Below are 22,269 nucleotides of genomic sequence, written 5' to 3'. Positions count from 1 at the left end.
GATGAGGTCACCAAGGGAGTAAGTGTAGACAGAAAAGACAAAAGGACCAAAATTCAAGTCATAGGGCCTCCCACTTAAAGAAGTTAGGCAGAAATAGAAGAGCCAGCAAAGGAAGTTGAGAAGTGATCCATGAAGCAGAAGGGAAACCAGTCAAGTGTGGTATTGTGGTAGAGTGTCAAGGTGGTGGGATCACCTGGGTCAACTAGCCATATTGAAATTGTATGCAATTTTTATTTTCTTTTACTTTATATTTGTGGTTCTGGAGATTGAACTGAGGACCTTACACATTAACTGCTACAAGTCAGTGTATTAGTTACCTATTGCTGTATAACAAATCACTCCAAAATACAGTAGATTAAAACAACAAACATTTATTATTTCACAAAGTTTCTGAGGGTCAGGAATCTGGAAGCAGATGGGGTGGAAGTGCTAGCTCCAGATCTCTTGCAAGATTGTAGTTGTGATTCGGGGGCATGGACATCTGTAGGCCGGAGAATCCTATTCCACTCTTGCAGTCCCCAGCAGTTTCTTGCCATGTAGGCTGAGTAACTTTGTGACATGACAGCCAACTTTCCCCAGAACAAGTGAGAGAGAGAGAGAGAGAGAGAGAGAACCCAAGATGGAGGTCACAGTCATTTATAACCTAAGTTTGGAAGTGTCATGCTATCACCCCTGAATGCTCTTGGTACAGTGTGGGAGGGGACTACCAGGAGGTGGGGGTTACCTGGGAAGATGGCCAAGCATGACAAGAAGAATTGATCATTGGGTTTGGCAATCTGGAGGACATTGGTAACCTTCACAAAAGCAAGGGGGAGAACATTTTGCTGCACATGGTTTAAGAAAGGATGGGAGGAGGAGGAGGACTGATACAGACTATGGACAACTTTTTAGCTGGTGAAGCAAGTGGTTTTTCTAAGACGATAGAAAGAACAGTGTGTTTGCATGTGGATGGGAAGAGGCCAATACAGAATTAAAAAACTGCGACACAGATGAGAAAGGTAATAGCAGGAGGACAGTCCTTGAGTGGGAGGGTGGGATGGAGCTTAGTGTCAAGAAGGAAGGGCTGACTTCCAGTCGAGCACGCTTGGTTCATCTGGAGTGACAGCTGGGTGACAGCCTCTGTGGCAGGGTGCAGCTATATTCCTGAGGCTGTGAAGTTCTCCTCTGATTGCTCTGTTTCCCACAGGGAAGCGGGAAGCAAGTTCATCCCCTGGGCCTGGCAGATGGTTTGTATTTTTAAAAGCTGTGGCTTTGAAACCTTGGATGATTTTGATGGTGATGGTGGTGACGATGGACAGCTACGTCCTTGGTTAAGGCCATTTTACCACCTTCTCCTTTTGCTTTTCATCATTGGGTAGAACTTTGATTCTCGTGCTGGTACAGGTGATGGGGCATCTGCCAAGTCATGGTGCTCTTCGTGGGAAAACATAGAAACATAAGATCCACTTAACCGGGAATATATAGTTTATGCTAAAACAGATAAAATCACCTACAACATTCTTACATAGACAGGAGGTATCAGATCTCAAGACTTTAAGAAAAAAACTTACAGGAAAGAAACCTTAACATTAAGGAAATTCTTTCTGTTAACTAATTCTTCTTCTGAGGTTTGAAGGAAACTGGAGTCTCTTTATTTCAGGAGTACAAGGAATCTGGGCAGCCTGCAGAGGGTGCCTGGCATGGACACCTTTGTAATCAGCCTGGCAAATGGAGCAGCTTGGGGCTGACATGCCAGCTGCACTACCTGCCTTTTAGGGTAGTTCGGAGCTCCCCAAAGAGCTGATCTTTCTGCCTTCAGGCGAGGGACTTTTGGAACTCACCAAACAGACCTGGACAGTGGGAAAAGGCAGAGGCCTGTAGGAACTCTCTGGGTGTGTCTGGAAGGCCAAGAATGTCAGACCCACTCCAATGCCTCCCATACTCCCAGCGAGCCCCACATTGTAGAATCCTCTCCTCTTACTAGGTCTCACCACAAAACAGAGTGGATAGGACTCTGTCTTACTTTCCTAAAAAGTCCAGTCTTCATCTGGGCTAGGTGTTTTCATCTCCCCTTGAGGCTACAAGGAAGACTAGGGAAAAGGAGGGTACCGAGCAAAAGCGTTTGCATAGCTTCCCTGGGGATGCTTAGCACCCAGCTCCAGGACCCGGCATCCCCACCTGTCCTCTCTGCTCACCCACCCAGCCTCCTGCTGGGCTCCCCAGCCCTGGACCTCCAGATACAAGTCTGAGCATGGGCCAGCCCTTCCCCTGCTGTCCTGCAGGCCATTCTCTTGGGCGTCCTCATTCTCATTAAGCCCTCGCCCTGTTGGCGGAGACAGAAAGTAACCCTGGAGATCCTGGATGCTCTCCTAGCACCCACACTAGAGCAGGTGGCCACCTCTTTTCTTTGTTTTGTTCTTTTTTTGTACAGACAGATGCACCCGAAACAAGAACTAATCAGCTAGCCAGCTCATCACTAGTGTGTGAATGTCACCTTTCCAGGGTGGTGCGTACCTCAGGAAAGCTACCTCTTCCTCCCTTCTCTGTTCTGGGTCTCAGTCTTCAATCCCAGGCTTCTTGTGGGGTGCTTTACAGGCTCCTGGAAGCCTCCAGCTTCTGTCTGTTCAGAGGTCAGTGGTGAAGGGAAACTGCTCCTTCTCCATGTCATGACCCCTCCTCAGCCCCCTCATGCTTTGGGTGAGGGGAGGGGCAGCTGAGTTCCCCTTCCTATTCTATTCACTCGCCAAGTGTGAGGAACAGCTCTTCTTTTCCATCCTGTTCCCTGAAAAGTAGGAAAGAGAGATAGTGAAGTCTTAGATTATAGTAACAGAATTTCTTCCATAAGCTTTGTAGCTTAGTGCTTTCTCACACTTTATCTTACTTAATCCTCATAATAAATCCATTGGAGGAGAGGATACTTATCCTCATAGTACAGATAAGAAAACCAAGGCCCAGAGAGGCTGGCTGACTTGCCCAAGGACATTAAGGGTAAGCGGCCAAACCAGGGCCAGAGCAGGTAATGCAAAACCAGGATGCGCTCTGCAGGGGAGACGTGGCAGCCAGCGTGGGCCCTGTGGAGGAAAGCGCCCCCACCGTGGGCCTTGCTGGAGGAGACCTGGGGTTTGCTGGAAAACAGCACTGCCGTCATCCCCACACTCAGCCTGGCCGCCTCTCACCGTGATAGCTCACCAAGAACAGAGGTTCAGGAAGGATGTCTAAGTAGTTTCCACAGGCCTTCCATTTCATCAAGCAAAACAAGAAGCTCTTTGACATCAGTAGCCCCATCCCTGAAAATCAGCCATTCATCTTGAGTCACTGGCAAAGAGACTCCCCGCTCTCCTCAGGCAGTCCCACTGTGCAGAAGGCCACCCCAGAAATCCCATCTGCATTCGGAGGGCATATTATCAGAGCAGTCTGCCCTCCCTGCTGTGAGCCTGGATCCTACGGGGAGTCCCACCCTGAGTCCTTCAAAGCCTTTGAGGATCCCTCCCAGTATTGTGACCTTTCTGCCCTTCCTCTGACATTGTGGGAGTTAACTCTTCCCAAAATAACCTGATTCCAAAAGTCATGGATTGCAGGAGAGTTACAATTAGCCTTTCACTGCAAAGAAAGCCCGAAGAGATCTTTCTTTTTTTAAAAGGAAAAGGGGTGGAAGAAGAAAAAGAAACAACAGAAAAATCTTGTGGTCCTGTGAATCAATTGAGAAGACACTGAGTTATTTCAGTGAAGAGTTACTCTGACAGGAGATATATTGATTTTTGGCTTCTCTCCATTGTTTTTATTGCCAATTACATCCTCCTTTTTCTAGATTATCAGCAGTGGGCAGAAGTGAATGAGTTTCTTTTCCTCTCAGTCTATTGATTTCTGGGTTGATACACATCGATTTCAGTCCAGAATAAGAAAGAGCATCCTAATAGAGCTATCCAAAGTTGGAGTAGTTGTCTTGGCGGGGGGCGGGGGGTGGGCTCTCCATCAGTGGAGGTGTTCAAACAAAGCTGAGCTAGTGGGTGGGGAGTGTGAGAGAGCTGACTCAAGCAAAGCCTGGGAGTATAGCTCAGGTGATCTTTAGTGTCCTCTACCTCACTTTCAGCATTTATAGCTGTCTCAGTCTGTTTTCTGTTGCTATATCAGGATGCCAGAGACTGGGTGATTTATAAAGAATAGGCAGGTTTATTCTGGCTCATGGTACTGGAGGTTGAAAAGTCCAAGAACATGGTGCTGGCATCTCCCTGACTTCTGGTGAAGGCCCTGTGCTGTATCACCTCATGGTGGAAAGCAGAAGAGTGAGCAGGTGTGGGAAAGACAAAACCTGGGGGAATGCCTCACTTCATGGTAACCCACTCCCCCATGTTAATTAACCCAGTCCTACAAGAATTGATCCCATCAGAAAAGGGGCTCCGCCTCCGTGACCTAAACACTTCCCACTAGGCTCCACCTCCCAGCCCTGCTACATTCAGGAATTAAGGTTCCAACACATGAACTTTTGGGGGACACTATAGCAATACCTTAGGTGACTGACTAACATCATGTTGATCCTGCATGTCAGTCTAGACAATATTTCCCAAAATGTGGCTTGCTAGATGCTTGCCTTATGGCGATATGCAAGGTGATTGTCATTGGTGAGGAATTTACTACCAAAAACAGTAAAAATCACTGAGTACATCAAATCATGACACAGGTATCATTGCCTAGGATGAAGCTAAGGTGACCCACATTAAGGGTACACAAATCATAGACCAGGTCCTAAAATGAGACCTGGATCATTAACACCTTCAGTTGTGAATTTTAGCTCTGATGATATAAATAATTTGGAATTTTATCTACTGTGGTTCTATGCTATAGCTGAGCATTCTTTCCAGTGATATATTATTGTGAAGCAGATTTGAATTTGCAGTCACCAAAACTTGGTTTATGAAAATTTAGCTTTCATTATTTCCAGAACCTTGTTTGATTTGAGTCCCACACCACATTTGTGGAAAACAACTTGATTTTTTTTTCAAATTCATATTTTCCCTCAGTTCTAGCCAGAGATGTTTTAGTTAACTCGTGATTTATCATTCTCTTGATCATACATACAGTCCACTAATAGTCTGCCTCCTACTCCTTCCTCCCTGGAGCTTATGTGGCCTGGAGCAGGGCATCTGGCCGGTAGAACCTCCAGGGCTGGCTTCAGACTGTTCCTGGCTGCAGTGCACGTAGCCTTCCTCACCTGTGGGCATGAGTACCTTTCCCCCATAGCATCAGCTGTTGAAGCATCTGCCTGCCTTGCCATCTCAGGTCTCCAGGTGTATGAAGCCTGTCTCCTCCTTAACTGAGCCTCAAAGCCCTTCAGGACAGCTGGCAAGATCTCTATTACCTCTCTTTGGGGGCAGGGGTATAGGCTGACACCTCTTCAGAAGTTCTCCTTTAGTGGACACAGGAGCTTCAGGGCTGAGGAGTAGCTACCTCAGGTCTTGTTTGCGCAGTCCTGCCTGGTCTCCATTTTACCTTGCTGTACTTTGAGCTCCTGTGGATGAGGATCATTTACAAGGGTGTCTCTGCCCAGAGATGCAGAGAGGAAGCAGACTCACTTTGCTGTATTGTGGATAGCTGCCAAGTGGTCTCCCTGCCTCTTCCCAGTTCCCCTTCGTCTGTCCTAAACAGCAGGAAGGTGTTATAACTGGTTGAAATTCTCCCATGGCTTCCCTTGTCACTCACAGCAATAGACTGAGGTCTTCCATGATCTGCCCCACCCCCACCTTGTGTCTCTGATGTCGTCTCCTGCTATGCATGTTCCAGCAGAATTGGACTGTGCTAGGCATGCTCCCTTATGGGGGCCTTTGCATATCCTTTTCTGTCTTCCTGGATATATGAATCGCTCACTCATTTATTGCCTTCAGGTATGCTCAGGTGTCACCTTCTCAGTGACAGCTACCTGACTGCACTGCTTAATCTTACTCCAGCACAGCTCCCAGTCCCTCTGCCTGGCTGCCTCATATATAAGGTGCAGGTCTCTGCTTGAATGTCCCATTCTTCAGGTGGCCTCCCCAACTCCCCACAGTCCCCAGGGACTCCCAGAGCACCTTATTCTTTTTCTCATATGAGCTAATCACCATGTTCTGTCAGAATCTGGTAAGTGATTTGTTCTTAGCCCTGGTGCCTGGTGCCTGGTGCTGTGCTTGGCATATGTTAGGTGGTCTTTATAAAGGTATCAAGCACATAGACAATTGGATGCAGGAGTGAGTGGCTCCATTCACTTCGAACGAGCTCAGTGACTGTTGAGAAGATTAGCTACAAAGGCTTTGCAAGCCTGCAGGATGGTGTTTGGCTCAAAAAGAGGTAGTTTATATTTATCAAATATATGATGAAGGAGGGCTTCTTGCCACAGAGCTTCCATATTGTCTGTAATTCTTCTAGTCCCTGTGAAAATAACTCTGATTCTTATACAGGAAAAATCAGATTAAAAAGCTTGAAAGATGTGTGGTAGGAGGCGGCGGCAGCCCTACAGTAATGTGGCAAGTCTTCCTTACACCCAAATCGCAGAGGCCCCTCTTCTTGTCTCGTGTCTTAGAATCACACTGCCTGGTTGTCACGCAGCCATGGAATACTGGCACCTTAGAAAACACCAGTTTATCTAAGTGATTTTCATTTCACCTCTAACAAAAAGCCTTTCCCTGAGGAGTTGAGTTTGGGTTGGGAAAAAAGAGGTGGAAGAGAAGTAGAATGAATCCTTGGGGTGTGTATTGATTGATGGTCTGGTCTCTCTGGTGCTCCTCAGTTTCATATAATTATATATTTTCAACCAAGGCAATCTGTTAATGTAACTAAAAGTACATTAATTTTTGTAACTAGATGAGACATTATATATATATATATACACACACATATATATATATATATATATATACACACACACACAGGCACACAATTTAAATTTGCAAATCAGAAAAACATGTTTTTTTTCAGGTCAGTTGTCTAAATTTTTGGATTAAAATATTGCCATAATTATGGGGGAATTTTGTAGATGGTTAGGGTGAAGATAATAAGGACTTTGAAAAAAGCCAGAGGGCAGTGGAAAGATCCTGGAAGTTGAGGGATCAGGAAAGGAGGTGGGAAGGCCCCCAAGACTTATCATGTCCATTTCCTCCTTGTTCCTTCCCAGGGGAGGGCTGTCACTCAAGTCCCACCCAGTGTCCACAATGTGTCAAAGGGTGACCTACTGTGTTAGTCAACTTTTTCACTGCTGTGGCTAAAAGGACCCAACCAGAACAACTGTAGAGGAGGCAAAGTTTATTTGAGGGCTCATGGTTTCAGAGGGCTTAGTCCTTAGAAGGCTGGCTCCATTCCTGGGGACTTGAGGTGAGGCAGAACATCATGGCAGAAGAGTTTGGTGGAGGGAAGCAGCTTACATGATGATCAGAAAGCAGAGGGAGAGACTCCATGCTCCAGATACAAATATATACCCCATAGTCACGCTCCCAGTGAATCACTTCCTCTGGTCACACCCCACCTGCCTCCAGTTACCACTCAGTTAACCCCATCAGGGATTAATTCACTGATTGGGTTAAGGCTATAGCCTAATCATTTCTCCTCTGAATCTTCGTGCAATATCTCGCATGTGAGCTCTTAGGGTACACCTCACATCCAAACCGTAACACCTACCCGCCTTTCCCTACACCTCTCTGGGCAGTCCTAGAGCTTACTCTTTGATGACACTGACTGTCACTGCCTGGGGAGGTTCAGGACTGTTGTGCCAAGCCCAGAATGTACCCTGTCCCCACTCAGTGTTGTGGTTTCACTCTCAGATTGGGAGTGAGTGGTGGCAGCTGTTTCAAGGTTCACATTATGCAGGACACTGTCCAGAGGTAGAGAGGGGCCGCTTCTTTTACTAGTCTTCCCTTAAAAGCTGAAAGAAATTTAAGACCCCAGTAAATGTTACCTCATGCTTCATGGGGTCACATGCCTTTTCTTAACTAATCACTGATAAGTGGATGGGATGACCTTGACTGACGTAGTCTAAATATGTCCCACTGTGGAGCCAGAACCCATTCCCAAATTACAGAGCCATGCATGTTTGGGGGAATGGAATGATCCTGGTGCTGACTGCAGTCTTTCTTTTTAGCTTATTGGAGGTGTGCAGACTCTGTAGATTGATTGTAATTGTTGGTCTAATCTTGCAAGTACCTATGTCATACTTCACAGATTCAGGGGACAACAGTTTGAGTGGCATACCTGGAATTGCCAATGTCATCCACCATGTGTATTTGTTGAATAAAAAGTCCTTCAGGTCATATTATCCCTGGAAATGCAAATTTTGTTCTCTGTGAATTCTTTGGCTTAAAAAACAGGCTAATTACAATAGTGCTACTAGTAATTATGTGATAAATTATACAATAAATGACCAGGAAGAAAAAAATATAAAAATGAATAGTCAGAGGGTACAAGAGGAGGGTGGGATGAAGAAAAGATTCTGAAGGATTTCAGAGATCAGCTATGTTGTAGAAGGTGGGGCTGTCCTCCTTCCCCACCATCAGCACCTGAATATCCAGTATTCCACTTGTTGGCAGGCTTCTTTGTAACTTACCTGTGTTTGAGTACACAGGAGAAGGTGGCTGGACAAAGGTCATACATCTGAACTTGAGCAGGAGGGTTCACCCTGGCTGACAGATGGGGCAGGGCTCAGTATCTAGAAGCGATGGCCACTATCTTGGGGGCTAATGGCTCGCTCACATGGAAGGCACTGGAGGGCTTTTAGTACTGTCCTCCCAGAAGGCCACATATGGAGTCCTCAAATGCCTAGCTCATGGCTTTGATTTCTTTCTCTAGGTGGTAACTCAGATGGGCTTTCCTAGTCCAAACTGTGTTCCCAACTCTGTTAATCAGGTTTGCATTACTCTACCAAAGTAACTGAGATAATTAATTTAAAAAGAGGAAAGGTTTGTTTTGCCTCAGTTTTATAGGTTTCAGTCCATAATTATTTGGCCCTATTGCTTTTGTGCTTCTGGTGAGGCAGTACAACATGGCAGGAGGGCATGCAGAGGCAGCTGCACACCTCATGGTGGCTGGGAAGTGAAAGAACAGGAGGAAGGGACCAGGCATCCAATATCCCCTTCAAGAGCAAGGGCACACCTCTAATGACCTAACTTCCTCCCACTAGGCCCCACCTCTTAAAGGTTCTACCATCCTCCAATAGCACCAGAACCTGGGGACAAGGTCCTCAACGCATGGTCCTTGGACATTTAAGATCCAAACCTCAGCACCCACTTAGAGCTGCAGTGTGAGAGGCAGCTCTTTTGTGGTGCCTTTGAAAGCCCAGGTGGGTGTTCTGAGCCTGTTCAGGGAGATTAGATCCACCTGTGTGAATAGTGCTGTCCATAATTTTATTGTAGGAGTAACTTGCTCCTCTTTAGATGAAAATGCCCTCTAAGGAAATAACTTCAAATAATCATGGTCTGTGTGGGCAGGAGGGACATGGTCAGGGACTATCTGGGATCCCCTGTGCTCCTGGGATTGACACTTGAGAAATGTTTTGATAGAAAAGAGGCTATGGAGAAGTTTTGGCAGCACTGTGGATTTCTGAGGTTGTCGTGGGACAAAAGAGATACCTTTCAGGAGTGCTGTGGTCTTAGCCCTGGCCCCTCTCTGTCTAGGCTAGGCCCCCGTAGTTCCTTCCTTGGCTTCTGCAGGCCCTAGGAGTGGTAATGTTTGGTTTTCTTTCCAGCTGTATCCATTCCTGACTCCTACTGACTTCCTCCAGAGACCATCCCGGGAGTAGTAGTATGTTCTTAGTTTTCCATGTCCTTTGAGTTCCTTGGAAAAGTATTCATCTCTTTTTATCTTTTTCTGTTTATGATGGGCCCTCTGAGGAAGTGGAAGAAGTACCAGAAGTAACGGTACTGAAAAGTCAAGGGCTATCAAGATACTCTTGCAGAAGTAATTCTTGGTCTATATTAAAAGGTAATTGTACTAAGAAAGCTTTTATTTTTCCATTTTTTTAAGGTCACCGTGCTTGGCCTTACCCCATGGGCTTTTTCCTGGACTGTGGTGCCATAAAGAGCTTTTAGTGCTTTTCTTGGGCCACAACACATGGGCAGGTCCTCAGTAATTATTGAGAGAATCTGCTGTCCATTTCAACTGTGTAAAAATCAGTGTGGAATATCTCCTCTTCTTATCAGTCTCCTTTCCCTTCCCTAATTCAGGAAGGTCCTGCAGTGGTTGTAAGAAGTGTCTTTTAAAGCAAAAGGTTAATATCCAAGCAAATTGGAAAATTGTAAATAAAAGTCCTAAAACTACTTCTTTCCACTCAGGTGCAGTTGTAAGGATTGCTGCAGACACCGACTCTCTGTAAGAGGGACTCATTTACCACCACGGCAGGGGTACAGCGTGGGGTACCACAGAACATCTTCCTGCCTTGCTCCCTTTATTTCTTCCCTTCTCTCCTCCTTTCATGTTTTCCTTTTATAAATCTTTACTGAATGCCTAAAGTTCTGGGTGCTCCTGGTACAAGGGTGAGTACAGCAGATGTGGTCTCTGCCTCCATATAGCCCAAGGGAAAGTGAAGACGGTTAGTTGCCCATCAGAGACTGCAGAGGTAGATGGGTCTGTGATGAGAGTCTGCTTTTAACTGGTTAGGACCCACCAACACTTAAAGCTTTGGAGGTCTTGTTTCTCAAATCATCAGTCTCCTTTAATGTATTGGTCAATTATCACACTATTTAGAATTTTTTTTTTTTTTTTTTTGGTGTGGGGTACTGAGAATTGAACTCAGGGGTGCTTGACCACTGAGCTACATCCCCAGCCCTATTTTGTATTTTATTTAGAGACAGAGTCTCACTTTTGCTGAGACTGGCTTTGAACTCGAGATCCTCCTGCCTCAGCCTCCTGAGCTGCTGGGGTTACAGGCATGAGCCATCGTGCCCAGCAATTTCTTCATTTTATTATGTTAAAAACACCTGCTTGTCTATTATATATTAGAATGTGGCAAGTTTTAGCAATCGATTACAGGTTGAGTATCTCTAATCTGAAAATCTGAAGCTCAAAATGCTTCAAAATTTAAAACATTTTGAGTGCTGATATCAAAATGGAAACTTACATACCATTAAACTTTGTTTCATGCACAAAATTATTAAAAATATTATATAAAGTTACCTAAAGATTATGTGTATAAGGTATATGTACATATGTAAACATAAATAACTCTATGTTTACACATGGGTCCCATTCCTAAGACACCTCATCATGTATGCATATATGTTCCAAAATCTGAAAAAATCTGATATCCAAAACTTCTGCACCCAAGCATTTCAGATAAGAGATACTCAACCTGTAATCCCTTCTCCTTTGTCAGGTTGGCCAACAGTCAATGTATTTGATGTTTGCAAGTATCTGTTTTTGTGGTTGTATTACAATACAGTTAGAAATAGTGTCACTGAGTTGGCAAGTGCTTTTTCCTATTGGTTTTCTTCCCTCTTGGCACATGGGCAAACTGTATTTCTGCTGCCCTGCAGTTAAGCAGAGCCAGGTGACTGAGATCTGATGGAATGAATATGGGAGATGTGATTTACCCCACTTCCAGGCCTTGCTCCCTATCTCTTGAAAGATCCTCCAGGTGCTTTTTCTTTTTCTTTTTCTCCCAACTGGAGAGAAAGAAATTCAGTGGAAGAGTTTGAGAACCCCAGGCTCAGGTACCGGCAGGATGGCTGCCTGTTTTGTACAGTTTTATTAAATACAGCCAACACTCATTTGCTTAAGTATTGTCAACGGCTGCTTTCACACTGGGAAGGAGTAGGAGTTGCAACTCAGGTCTCATGGCCTGTCCAGCCTAAAATATTTACTATTTATCCCTTTAAGAAAAACAGTGCTGAACCCTTCCTTAGGGGAAGCAGAACAACAGAATGAAAGGCACTGGATTCCTGAATGACTGGGTGGAGCAGAGCCTCTTTTTCCCATCTTTCAGGCCAAGATGTGTAGTAGACAATGACATTAAAGAGAATTAAAATTTTATTTTATTAAGCCACAGATACTTTGAGATTATTTGCTAACATTATTCACTCTCATAAAAACATAAATCATTTTCCATAATAAAAATAGTAGCTAATATTTATTGAGCATTTTTTCTGTGCCAGGTACTGCTTTACATGCTTCTATAATTAGTTCTTTCAATAACCTCATGAAGTATTTACTGCTTTTTAAAAAATATTTTTAACAGATACATTAAAAGTCTACCTATTCATGGGATATGTTATATAATACATACTCTCTTTTTTTCAGTTCTGGGAATTGAACCCAGGGCCTTGCACATGCTAGGCAAGTGCTCTTCCAGTGAACTACATCCCCCGCCCCAAAGTTTGTACTCTTAGTGACCATTCTATGGAAGAGGAAATGAAAGGCTATGTAATGGACCTTTCAGGGACTGAGTTGGGGAGAGGGCAGCTGGGAGTCAAGAATGCAAGCTCCTAACCCTCCTGTTCCCCCTGCCCCTGACTTTCCCCTAACTCAGAACCTCCAAGTTCTTCCCTGGAAACTGATTCTCACCACAGATCTCTGTAGCAAAGGGTGTGTCACTATCCTCATTGTGCAGGTGACAACACCAAGCTAGAGAAGTGAAGGCTGAAGGCTTCTTGAGCAATAGGTGGCAGATCTGTAACCTGAACCCAGATCTTCTGATGCGAGATTGCAGATTCCTTTCAGCCCTCCACAGGGATGGAAGTGGACTTAGGAAACACTCCAGATTTGAAACAGAGCGTTTTCTTTGGGTGTTGGTTTATATTCAAAATGCACCAGCCTATCAAATTGCTGTTGGACATTAGCCCATCCTGAACAGTCACCATAACAACATGGAGATACGGAGAGGAATGTCAGGGGGGCTAAAGCTGCTGCCAGTCCAAGATAGAATGGAGGTTTACAGGGGTGGGGGTGGGTCAAGGCACCTCCTGAGATGTGTTTTGGTATGTCTGTTTCATGGTATAGACTGAGAATGGTGGAGAGGGACACTGTTGGAGGGGCTTTTAGCATCCCATTCATCCAGGACAACACCTCCTACCAACTTAGCTCAACCTCAGAGGATGACAGGATGTTTACAGGACAGTGTTTCAAGACGCGATTCCCAGGAGGGAGTGACTTGAAAATGCAGATTTCTGCTGGGTGCTGTGGTATACACCAATATCCCCATCTACCAGGGAGGCTGAGGCTAGAGAATTGCAAGTTCAAGGCCAGCCTCAACAATTTGCCAGTCCCATTTCATAATCAAAAAATAAAAAGGGCTGGGGATGTGGCTTAGTGGTAGAGTGCCCCTGGGGTGGGGGCAAGTGGATTCCTGAGCCAATCCAAGATCAACAACATAGGAATCTCTGGAGAGAGGTCCAACAATCGTATTTTAAACCAGTGATGTGGATGGTTGTGGTGTATGCTATGGATCGAGATCCATGGCCTCAAGGAGGCACGACGAGTGAAAATTATCTCCAGGTTTCTCTCTTCCTTTTGTGGTCAGGTAGCAAGGTTATTTGGCAGGTAGGTGAGGACAATGAGTAGGGTCATTTCCTGCCATCCTTTTTACTGGGCAGGAAACCCACTAACTATATCAGTTCTCATGAGAATCACTTGTAGAAAAGAGTTCAGCATGCTATCTCTGTTGTGTCATTTCAGATCTTAAAACTGCTTTCCTCTGTGATTCTTAATTTCTAAGAGTTGGGAATTGAGGCCCCCTCTGTCTTCTTCCTGCTTAGAGTAGACAGGGAACAAACCAGGTTAGGTCAGGACTGTCTTGGGGACCCTTGTGAGTTTACTGTCACCTTATAGTGCCCATCAGTCCCTTTCTGCCCACTGGCTCCTGGCCCAGGGTTCATGTGGATATGCAATGGAGATGCCTTCCTCCTTGCAGAACTCAACACTTGCAGGGTGTGGAGACATTAAATTCCCCACAACACAGGCTGCCTTGACTCCCTGGTATGTGCATTGCTTACAAGGCGGCTGGAAGGTTCACATGGTCTGAAAGAATTGGAAAGCCAGTTGTGGGAACTAGAGGGGTGGGGTTGGCACAGGCATGAACCCAGGGAGAGCCAGATGAATGGCATCAACCTGGTGGTCTGACCTGCAGGGCCTGAGAGGCACAGGTGAACCAAGGGGGTGGTGCAGGGCCATTACTTCTCAAGCATTCAGATAGATGAAGACAGATTAGAACTCTTGATAGGATATAAAGGGAAAGATGGTGTAAAGGACACAGTACTCCTGTGTGGATGAGGATCTTGACTTTGACTCTGGGAGGGTCAGGGGAGATGAGTTCAGGGCAGGCCAGGGTCCTGCCACTGGCTCAGTGTCTTTGACAGTGCAGGGTACTTGGCTGTGGGTGGAGGAGGAAGCCCTACCTGCCCCTCATTGTGCCTTTGCAGGCAAGGGAGGAGGCTTCCTAGGGCTTCTGGGTTGCACAAAGCCCCCTTCCTCCTCGGGATCCCCATAATTTACAGCCACATCCCTGCCCATTAACCAAGCGTGGCAATAAGGAATAAAAAGAGAGGAGGGAGGACAGCAAGGGTAGGGGAGCACAGGTGCCCTGGGAGCTCTCCTCTGCCCCTTCTCCAGCTGACCTCTCGGGCAGCAGGGCCTGTTCTCCTTCTATCAGGGAGTGGGAGCGAGGGCTGCAGGGCAGCAGGAAAGCTCTCAGGAAGCCCTGCACACGTCTGTCCACCTGAGTCTGTTTTCTGGCTCTCTATTCCCTATGTACGCCTAGGACTCAGCAGAACTTGCCTTCGTGGATGCAGACTGAATGATGGGGTCCAGGAGAAACAGTTGAAAAACCAGAGTGCACAACACTTGAAGGATTTCTCAGAACACAGTCATGCCCATTCATCTTCATATCCCTGGACCACAGCAAGATCAGATCATGGCAACACAGGCTGTATGGCCTGAGAGCCTCAGAAAGTTATTGCCTGGGTCTTTACAGGGAGGGTTTGCCCAGCCCTGCTCTAGAGAGACTGAACTGGCGTTTAAATGCTTAGCCTTAAAGTGAAATGTTATGACTTCTACTCACAACTCAGGCCAGAACTGTTGCATCCCCTGCCCTGCCATAGGAGGCCGGGAAGTGCATCCTACTATGCGCCCAGGGTAGGGGGATAACCAGAATATTTGGCAAACAACACTAGCGACCACCTGGGCACCTTTTCTGTGTTGCTACTCAGTATCAGGTGCTGGACATAGACAGATTAGACAAGACACATCTTTGATCTCAAGAAACTTAAGGAATGCCAGAATTCGGAGGTTGGGAGTTAGAGGGGTAAGTATAGGGGCCATTCCAGTGCCCTTCCATGAAGATGTACACTGGTCTGATGCTTGAGGACAGCCTGACCTGGGCGCTGGCCGGCTTGGCAAGCGGTGGGGGTGACAGATTCCCCTGATGAACATTTCTATCAATAATAGAAGGGTTGTTTAACAGGAATTCTTAAAGAAAAGATGAGATAATTTCATGTTTTGATATTCGGAAAATTGATTCCGTTGAAGCCGGAGCTCTGCAGTGCATATTATTGCTGCTGTAATTTTGGCAAAGATGTGATTCAAATTGGCAAAGTGTCTGTGAAGGGGAAATCCAGTAAGGAGAAAGAGTGGGTGGGTAGGCCAGGAAACAGAGATCAGGAGCCAGATCCTGGTGGCCTGGTAAGAGCGGGTGGCCCAGGAGCCTTTGCTGCAAGGGGCAGGAGGGGGAGGAGGCTGAAGACCACAGAGTCCAAGAATACTTGGAGATGCTGGAGCTGCTGAAGCCTGGGGAGGAGTGGGAGCCGCCAGGGGAGGGGCGCGTGCATGTGTGTGGTGGGGGAGAGACATTTAAACATCGTAGGAATGAAGGATAAATTTAAAACCCATCAAGTGCAGTTGAGACAGAATGACAACGTGAGGAACATGAATCACTCTTTCTAGGGAGCCACCCAACTCTTGGCAGGATTTAGAATATATTTTCTCCTTTATTTCTCCTCCCTATTGAGCTCAGCCTGGAGATTTCACCTTCCTATTCCCTGTTCCTTTGACCCAGTCTTGGCGACCTGAAGACTAGTGCTGAACAGCTTGCCCAGGAGCCTCTAGCTCAGCGCCACAGAGGACTTGGGCTGTGCCATGGACAGGGTGGAAATGACCAGTCCAGATGCTGGAAAAGGGGGAGGAGACAGATGAAGAAGATGCCGTAGGGACCCCCTCCAGGGAAGTCAGGGTCTATTGACTTCAGGGTCTGAGGCTTTACCACATGTGCATTGTCACCAGCCTTTCTTTTATATTAGCTACCTTAGTGTCGTGGCTGGGGGAGGGGAGGCAGTGGGTGATCAATATAGTGGGAAAAAATGATGGGCTCAGACTGGAAGCCTGAGTTCTCTCCTAGCTCTGACTTCCATTGGCACCGTGACCCTGGGCAAGGTTCTCTACTCTCTGGATCTCAGCTTCCTCATCTATAAATGCTATGGTTAGATCATTAAGTTTCCTGACCATTGTCTTGCTTTTGTTTTTGTGATTTGCCTTGTGATTTGCGGTCCACATCAGGGAAGGCAGGGGGCCGCCATGGCGGGCAGCATTCTGGGAAGATGTGTCCTAAGGAACCCAGCACAGTGTCCAGCCGGAAGAGGGGGCTCATGGTGCGTTGGATGGAGTTGGATGCAGGGCTTCTCTGAACACGTAGAGCACGTGGCACTTAGACCCAAGGAGACGTGTGTGTGCTACTTGTGGTCAGTAGGGGTGTGGTTGGGAGTGTGAGGGCTGGGGAGTTGAAAATTCAGGATTGGGTCCTGGCTGGAAGGAAGATGGTAAACAGATATCTTGAAAAACTGATAATCTGATGTCCTTTTAAACCAGAAGGACTGTCCCCAAGACCTCAGGCTTGAAATGGGAACTTTGTGGATCCCTGGGTTCCCTAAGTTTTTGTTTCTGCATGTGTTCTTCCTTTTGCCTACTGTCTTCTCCCATTCCTCACCTAGAAAGCTTGGTTACAGTTCCTTTCATCCACAAAGCCCTCCTGACCATGCCCAGATGGGTGAGGTGCCCCTCTGATAAGCCCCGATAGCTCTCAGGTTTACCTCAATCATAGCACATCATGCTGTGTGGTCAGAATCCATGTGCTTTCTGGTCTTCCCAGGACAGTATGGAGTTGAGTTCAGCTTGAGATGAGTTCAGCTTGGTCTGCCCTGGGCCTGGCACCTGGTAAGCTGTCAGTCAACGCCAACTGGATGAGAACCTCTTTCAGAGGTGAATCTGGCCATATCCTCCTCAGCATGGAAAGAAGAACAAGGCTGTGGGGAGCCAGCAGGGGATTCCAAGGAGGATGCATGCATTAGGAAAAGAGGAAGGAACCTATATATAGGACTCAGTTCTCAAGAAGAGCCCACCTTGCTGCTGGCCCTGCTGGAGAGAGGGAGCGGGGGTCAGGCCAGCAGATGGTAGAGTTGGGATACTGGGAAGCAGGGTGGAAAGATTCTCTCATTCAAATGGCAAGAGATTAGCCAAATGACCGTCCACCCGAGATGGATGGCCTGTGGAGACACCTCTTCTTATCATCATCACACATGGAGATGGGCCCCCACCGACGACGGGTTTTTTGACTTTGTGATGGTGTGAGAGCTACACACATTACTGGACTTCAGGTTTGCTCTTTTCCTGGCTGTTGGTGTTCGGGGCCGTCCTCTCTGTGATTCTGGGCAGTAGCAGTGAGCTGAGCCACGGCTCCCAGGCAGCCCTGTGACCCCCAGTTCTGCCCTGTGCCGTATGGATGTTTGGTGTGTTCAGCATGGTAATTACATTTTTTTGACTTTGATATGTCCAATCTATGACGGGTTCATTGGGAGGTGGCCCCATGAAAAGTTGGGGAACATCTGTAACTGTTGCTTTAGCTTCTGTCTTCTGCATTGGGCTGTGAAGTTCATGGTAAGAACCAAGGCTACTTTGCTTAAACTCTGATACCCAGCAGCTGCTATCCAGACTGGTCCACAGTGGCTGCTCCTGGTTTCAACATCTATTGAGCTCCCACTGTGTGCCCCTGTCTTGGCCAGGCTTGCTATGTAGCACCAAGCAAGCCAGCATGGTTCTCAGAGGACAATGCCATTAACCTCTTTTTCTTCTCTATTTCCCTGTGCCCATGACCCTTCCCCACCTTCTCCTCCCCACCCTTTGTCTCTGCCCGCCCTTCTCCTGGCAGAGCAATGTTCTGTGATGGTGCCCGAGATGCGTGGACTGAGCCCAGGCCGAAGGCTGCCAGAGCCCGCCTTGTGCCCGGCTGTGGGCGGGAGCCCTGAGCCCCGGGCCACCGGCCGCCGGCGCCACATCCTGGCCCTGCCTGAGGAGGAGGCATGGAGGCCCCAGCAGTGTGCCCTGCTGGAGGCCGACGCCTCGGACGAGGTGGGCATGCTACCCGCCTCCCCACGCACAGTCGCGGGCTTCGACAACTTCTTCCCGGTGCAGGAGGGCGAGGGCCCGGGCTGGGAGGGCGGCTCCAGCCCCTTCCTGCCCGTGAGCCCAGAGGTCATGAAGCGGCGGCGCGGGGGCCTCATCGAGCAGCGCGACATCATCAAGGCCCACGAGGCGCACAAGATGCAGAGCACCCCGCAGGCCCGGCGCAAGGAGTGGGAGTGAGTACGGCCGGGGTCGGGTGGCGGACTGGGGCCCGGGCAGACCCGAGGCGGCCAAGGGGGGCCGGAGGAGCATTGTCCCCGCGTCCACTGACCCAGGCTGCGGCCCTCTGAATGGGTGCCCTGAGGTCATCTCCTGCCAGCAGTGGGCCTCACTGAACATCGCTCAGTTCCACACGGTCAAGTGGGGGCGTAGCAAGCTTGTCTCCCGCCCCCACCCCTGCTCACCTGTTTTACTAAGATCCCAGGGAGGAAGAATTGGAGTCTGTTTCATATTCTGAGCATCCCCGTAAAACATGAAGAATCCTTCAAGACGTCAATCATCAATCTCCTCTTTCCTTCAGGAACTGCAGCTAACCCTGCCCTTTCCCATACCATGCTCCAACCAACGATTATATCTGGGGGCAAGTCTCCTGTGGATGGAAGAGGTTGACCGAGATTTGTGGCCACTCATGGCTTTATCTCTGCTCTTTTTGTGTAGAGGAAAAAGGGTTTCTGTCTTAGGTTGACTTCAATTCATACCTCTTGAGAATTTAGGTTTTTATTTCTAGGAGTCAAAATTTAAAGGAAGATGGTATTTAATTTAATTCTCAATTATTCCAGGTTATACTCCTCGTAAGGACTTGTTTATTTTTTCAGATGACAGTTTATTATTCATGTTTTCGTGTCCTGTGGTCTGTCTTTATCTCCTCTTGCCTTGGATTGTTGAGTTGTTAGATGTCATCAAATGTAAAGAGATGAGTCGCAGGGGCTTTTTAATAGAGATCATCATGGTGGAATCTACCTGCTTGTTTTCCCTGGGGTCGTGGATGGTGTGAATGGGGGTAGATTAGCCGCTGTTGCACGTGGACATTCGTGTTGGTTAGTTCATGCATTCATTCCATGAACCCTAATGTGCGTCCTGGGATTCAGTTGGGTACAGCCAGGATCCAACCAACCTCTGGATCATTCGTCTTTTGGCATGTTTAGACTTGAAAGCCTCATATATGACTCTCTTTAAGTGCTGGGCAACATTCTAAGTAACTGGCATGTATTAATTCATGTCAATCCTCACTGTAACAGTGAAGTAGATACAATTATGATCACATTTATCCAATGAGACACAGAGAAGTTAAGTGACTTTCTCATAGTTCAATAATCTCTGCATTGCTACTGTGACTTGATACTGGTTAGTGATCTGAGGCCTGGCAGTCTGATTCTAGAAGCCACAATTTTAACCATGAGTGCACAGTGGCTTTCATTCTAATTCCACAACCCATGAGAGACTTGGGACTAATTCTCAAGGTGACCTAATTGCTGGTGTGACCTTAAAGCCACACTTCAGTGTGGCCTGAAAAATGAGTAGGAGGAAGAAGGAGGCCATTTGAGTACCATGCAGCTCTGATAGTTGGTATTTCTTCATATTCAGAAATACCTGAATGTTCTTCTGCTTCTTTTATGTTCCTAATAGGACTTTGAACTGTTCATGCCACCCAATGCCTGTTGTATGGCCTAGCCCTAGAATCCCTACAATTCTCAATGAAAAACCAGCTTCACCATGACTGGCAGTGTGTGAATAACTTTTATGTCTCACTGAGGTCAACTTTTGCTAATTGGAATATTGCAAGGTCTAGTACCAGCTGCCTCCTGGGGTAGGAGGAGGGAACATTCAGGAGATTGCTTTCGCATGATTAGGTCCTTAAGATGACAAAACAGAGAAAGACACACCAATGGCCTTGGGTCATATCAACCTATAGGAATATAGCACACAAAGAAGGCGAGGAGCCCACGAAGGAGGTGAGGAAGAGTGGTCAGTGGAGAAGAGGAAACCCGGAGAGTGTAGGGACAAAGAAGTGAAAAGAAGCGTCTGCTCGGAAGGAAGTCATTATTGTGCAGGATGCTGATGAGAGTTGAAATGAGACGAGGGTTTTGAAGCAATCATTGGTTTGGGCCACAGAGAGAGGACCTTAATGGGAGCAATTTCAGTAGGGCGATGGGTCAGAAGCCCAGTTGGAGTGGGTGGACGACACAATGGGAAGTGATGGACAGTGGTGTGGCCTCACCCTCTCTGCCCCCGACTGCAGCCTCATTACTGTGGTTGGCTTGGAGACCTCCATGATTAACACCATCATGGCTCTCCCAGTGGCACCAGAGCCCCTCCTTTCATGCCCTGTACGTGCCTTAATCTGCACCCCGCCTACCCCAGTTCTCTAAACCCTAATGTCTCACCTTCTGGAACTCAGGTTCCACCATCAGAAAAGCCCTCTAATGCCTCTCACTGGCCCTGGACATTCCCTTCACTTCCTTGTCCTCACTGGAACTCTCCTGTCCCCAGGAACACTGCTCAGTCCGCAGCCGCTCCAGGTGGAACCACACTGTGACACCTGGTATTCTTGAGCCTGGAAGCTGGGTCCCCAAATTGCCAGTTCTGGAGCTCATGTCACCAGACAATGCCAGGTGCTGCTGCTGGTTGCAGCCGTCCGTAGACTCCTGGCCACTCCTTGCTGCCAGGAAGATTTTAGCATTTGGTTCACGGCCTCCTTCCCCAGCTCCTCACCTGCAGTGGGTTCCTGGTGATTTCAGTATCCACATAGGTGATCCTTCCTGTACCCTGGCCTCTTTGTTCCTTAACCTCTTCTGTCCAGTGACAGAAGGTTCTTGCCTCCTGCTGAAACTCACATCTCTGGTCCGCGCTGCTCTGTAACTCAGTCTCAAGACCCCACTGGCTGACCACCAGCCCTTCTCTGTCCAGTTCAGAGCCATCATCCCTGTAGTTGATTCAGAGACCTCCGCATCTCCAGCTGGACAGTGTTTGATTCCCAAGGATCCTTAGCCTCGCTGCATCTACAAGACAGCCATCCTGTCTCTTTTCCACCACTCCCCCCTCAACCATGCCTCACTCTCTATCTTATCATACAAATTCCATTATAAGCACCAACATATTCTCCAGAGGAACATGGTGACCTTTCAGCTGAGATCTGATCCCCTGCCTTGTCCATTCTTTCTCCTGCCAGCTTCTCAGGCAGAATCAAGGTCGATTGCCGAGACCTCCTCACTTGACTTCTCTACGTCACCCTTCACCGTTGCTTCCTTGTTTTCAGCCTTGACTTCCTTATCCCTCTGTTGCTTCACTGGGGTCTGAAAAATCTCCAACTCTGCTTAAATCCACCTGGCCTTGTCTCTGTGCTGCATGTGCACCCCGGCAGCTGGACATGGCTCTGGAAAAGCTTGCAGCAAGGCCAGCGAGCAAGCCTCACAGTCAACTGATGGCCACCACCTTCACTCAGCCCTGGTCCTGCCTTCCAATCCTACTATGTGCCATTTTCCGTTCCCTCCCACCCTCTTCTAGAGGTTATTTCACACAGCTTTCCCTTAATTCTCAAACTCCACCAACTGCTGCCAGCCCACTTGGAGCATGAGACTGCTGTCACTTTCCTGCTTCACTGGAAAGCAGCAGCCATCAGGAGAGGCATGCACCAGTGCCCACTGCCGCCTTGACCACCTGCTGCCTCTGGGCCTCTATTCTAGGTCTTTCCTCCTGCGACTGTGGCTGATCACTCATTGAGCTCCGTGTGGGTGTCTGGTGCCCGCGTGGAGCATGGTGAGCCCTCTTGCCTAGTTTCTCTGTCTCCAATTTTCTTTTACAATCCTCTTCAGAACTCATTCCAATCAGGGCTTTGTCCCAGTCAAATAATTGACACTTGTCATGGTGACATTGGTCTCCCCAGTGCCCAATCCAATA

The 22,269-nt window shown here is 47.6% G+C and overlaps 1 protein-coding gene across 1 annotated transcript in view; it reads left to right on the top strand.

The window, feature by feature from the left end:
- Positions 1-22,269, top strand: part of CACNA1E (calcium voltage-gated channel subunit alpha1 E) — a 439,155-nt gene that overhangs the window by 65,726 nt on the left and 351,160 nt on the right. The window contains exon 3 of the mRNA XM_079106943.1: positions 18,119-18,548. Within this exon, the coding sequence (XP_078963069.1) occupies positions 18,119-18,548 (430 nt within the window). The remainder of the gene's footprint in view (positions 1-18,118; positions 18,549-22,269) is intronic.

This window comes from Sciurus vulgaris, assembly GCF_902686455.1.
Source record: "Sciurus vulgaris genome assembly, chromosome: 12".
Classification (NCBI taxonomy): Eukaryota; Metazoa; Chordata; class Mammalia; order Rodentia; family Sciuridae; genus Sciurus; species Sciurus vulgaris.
This window is presented reverse-complemented; position numbering and strand designations above follow the sequence as displayed.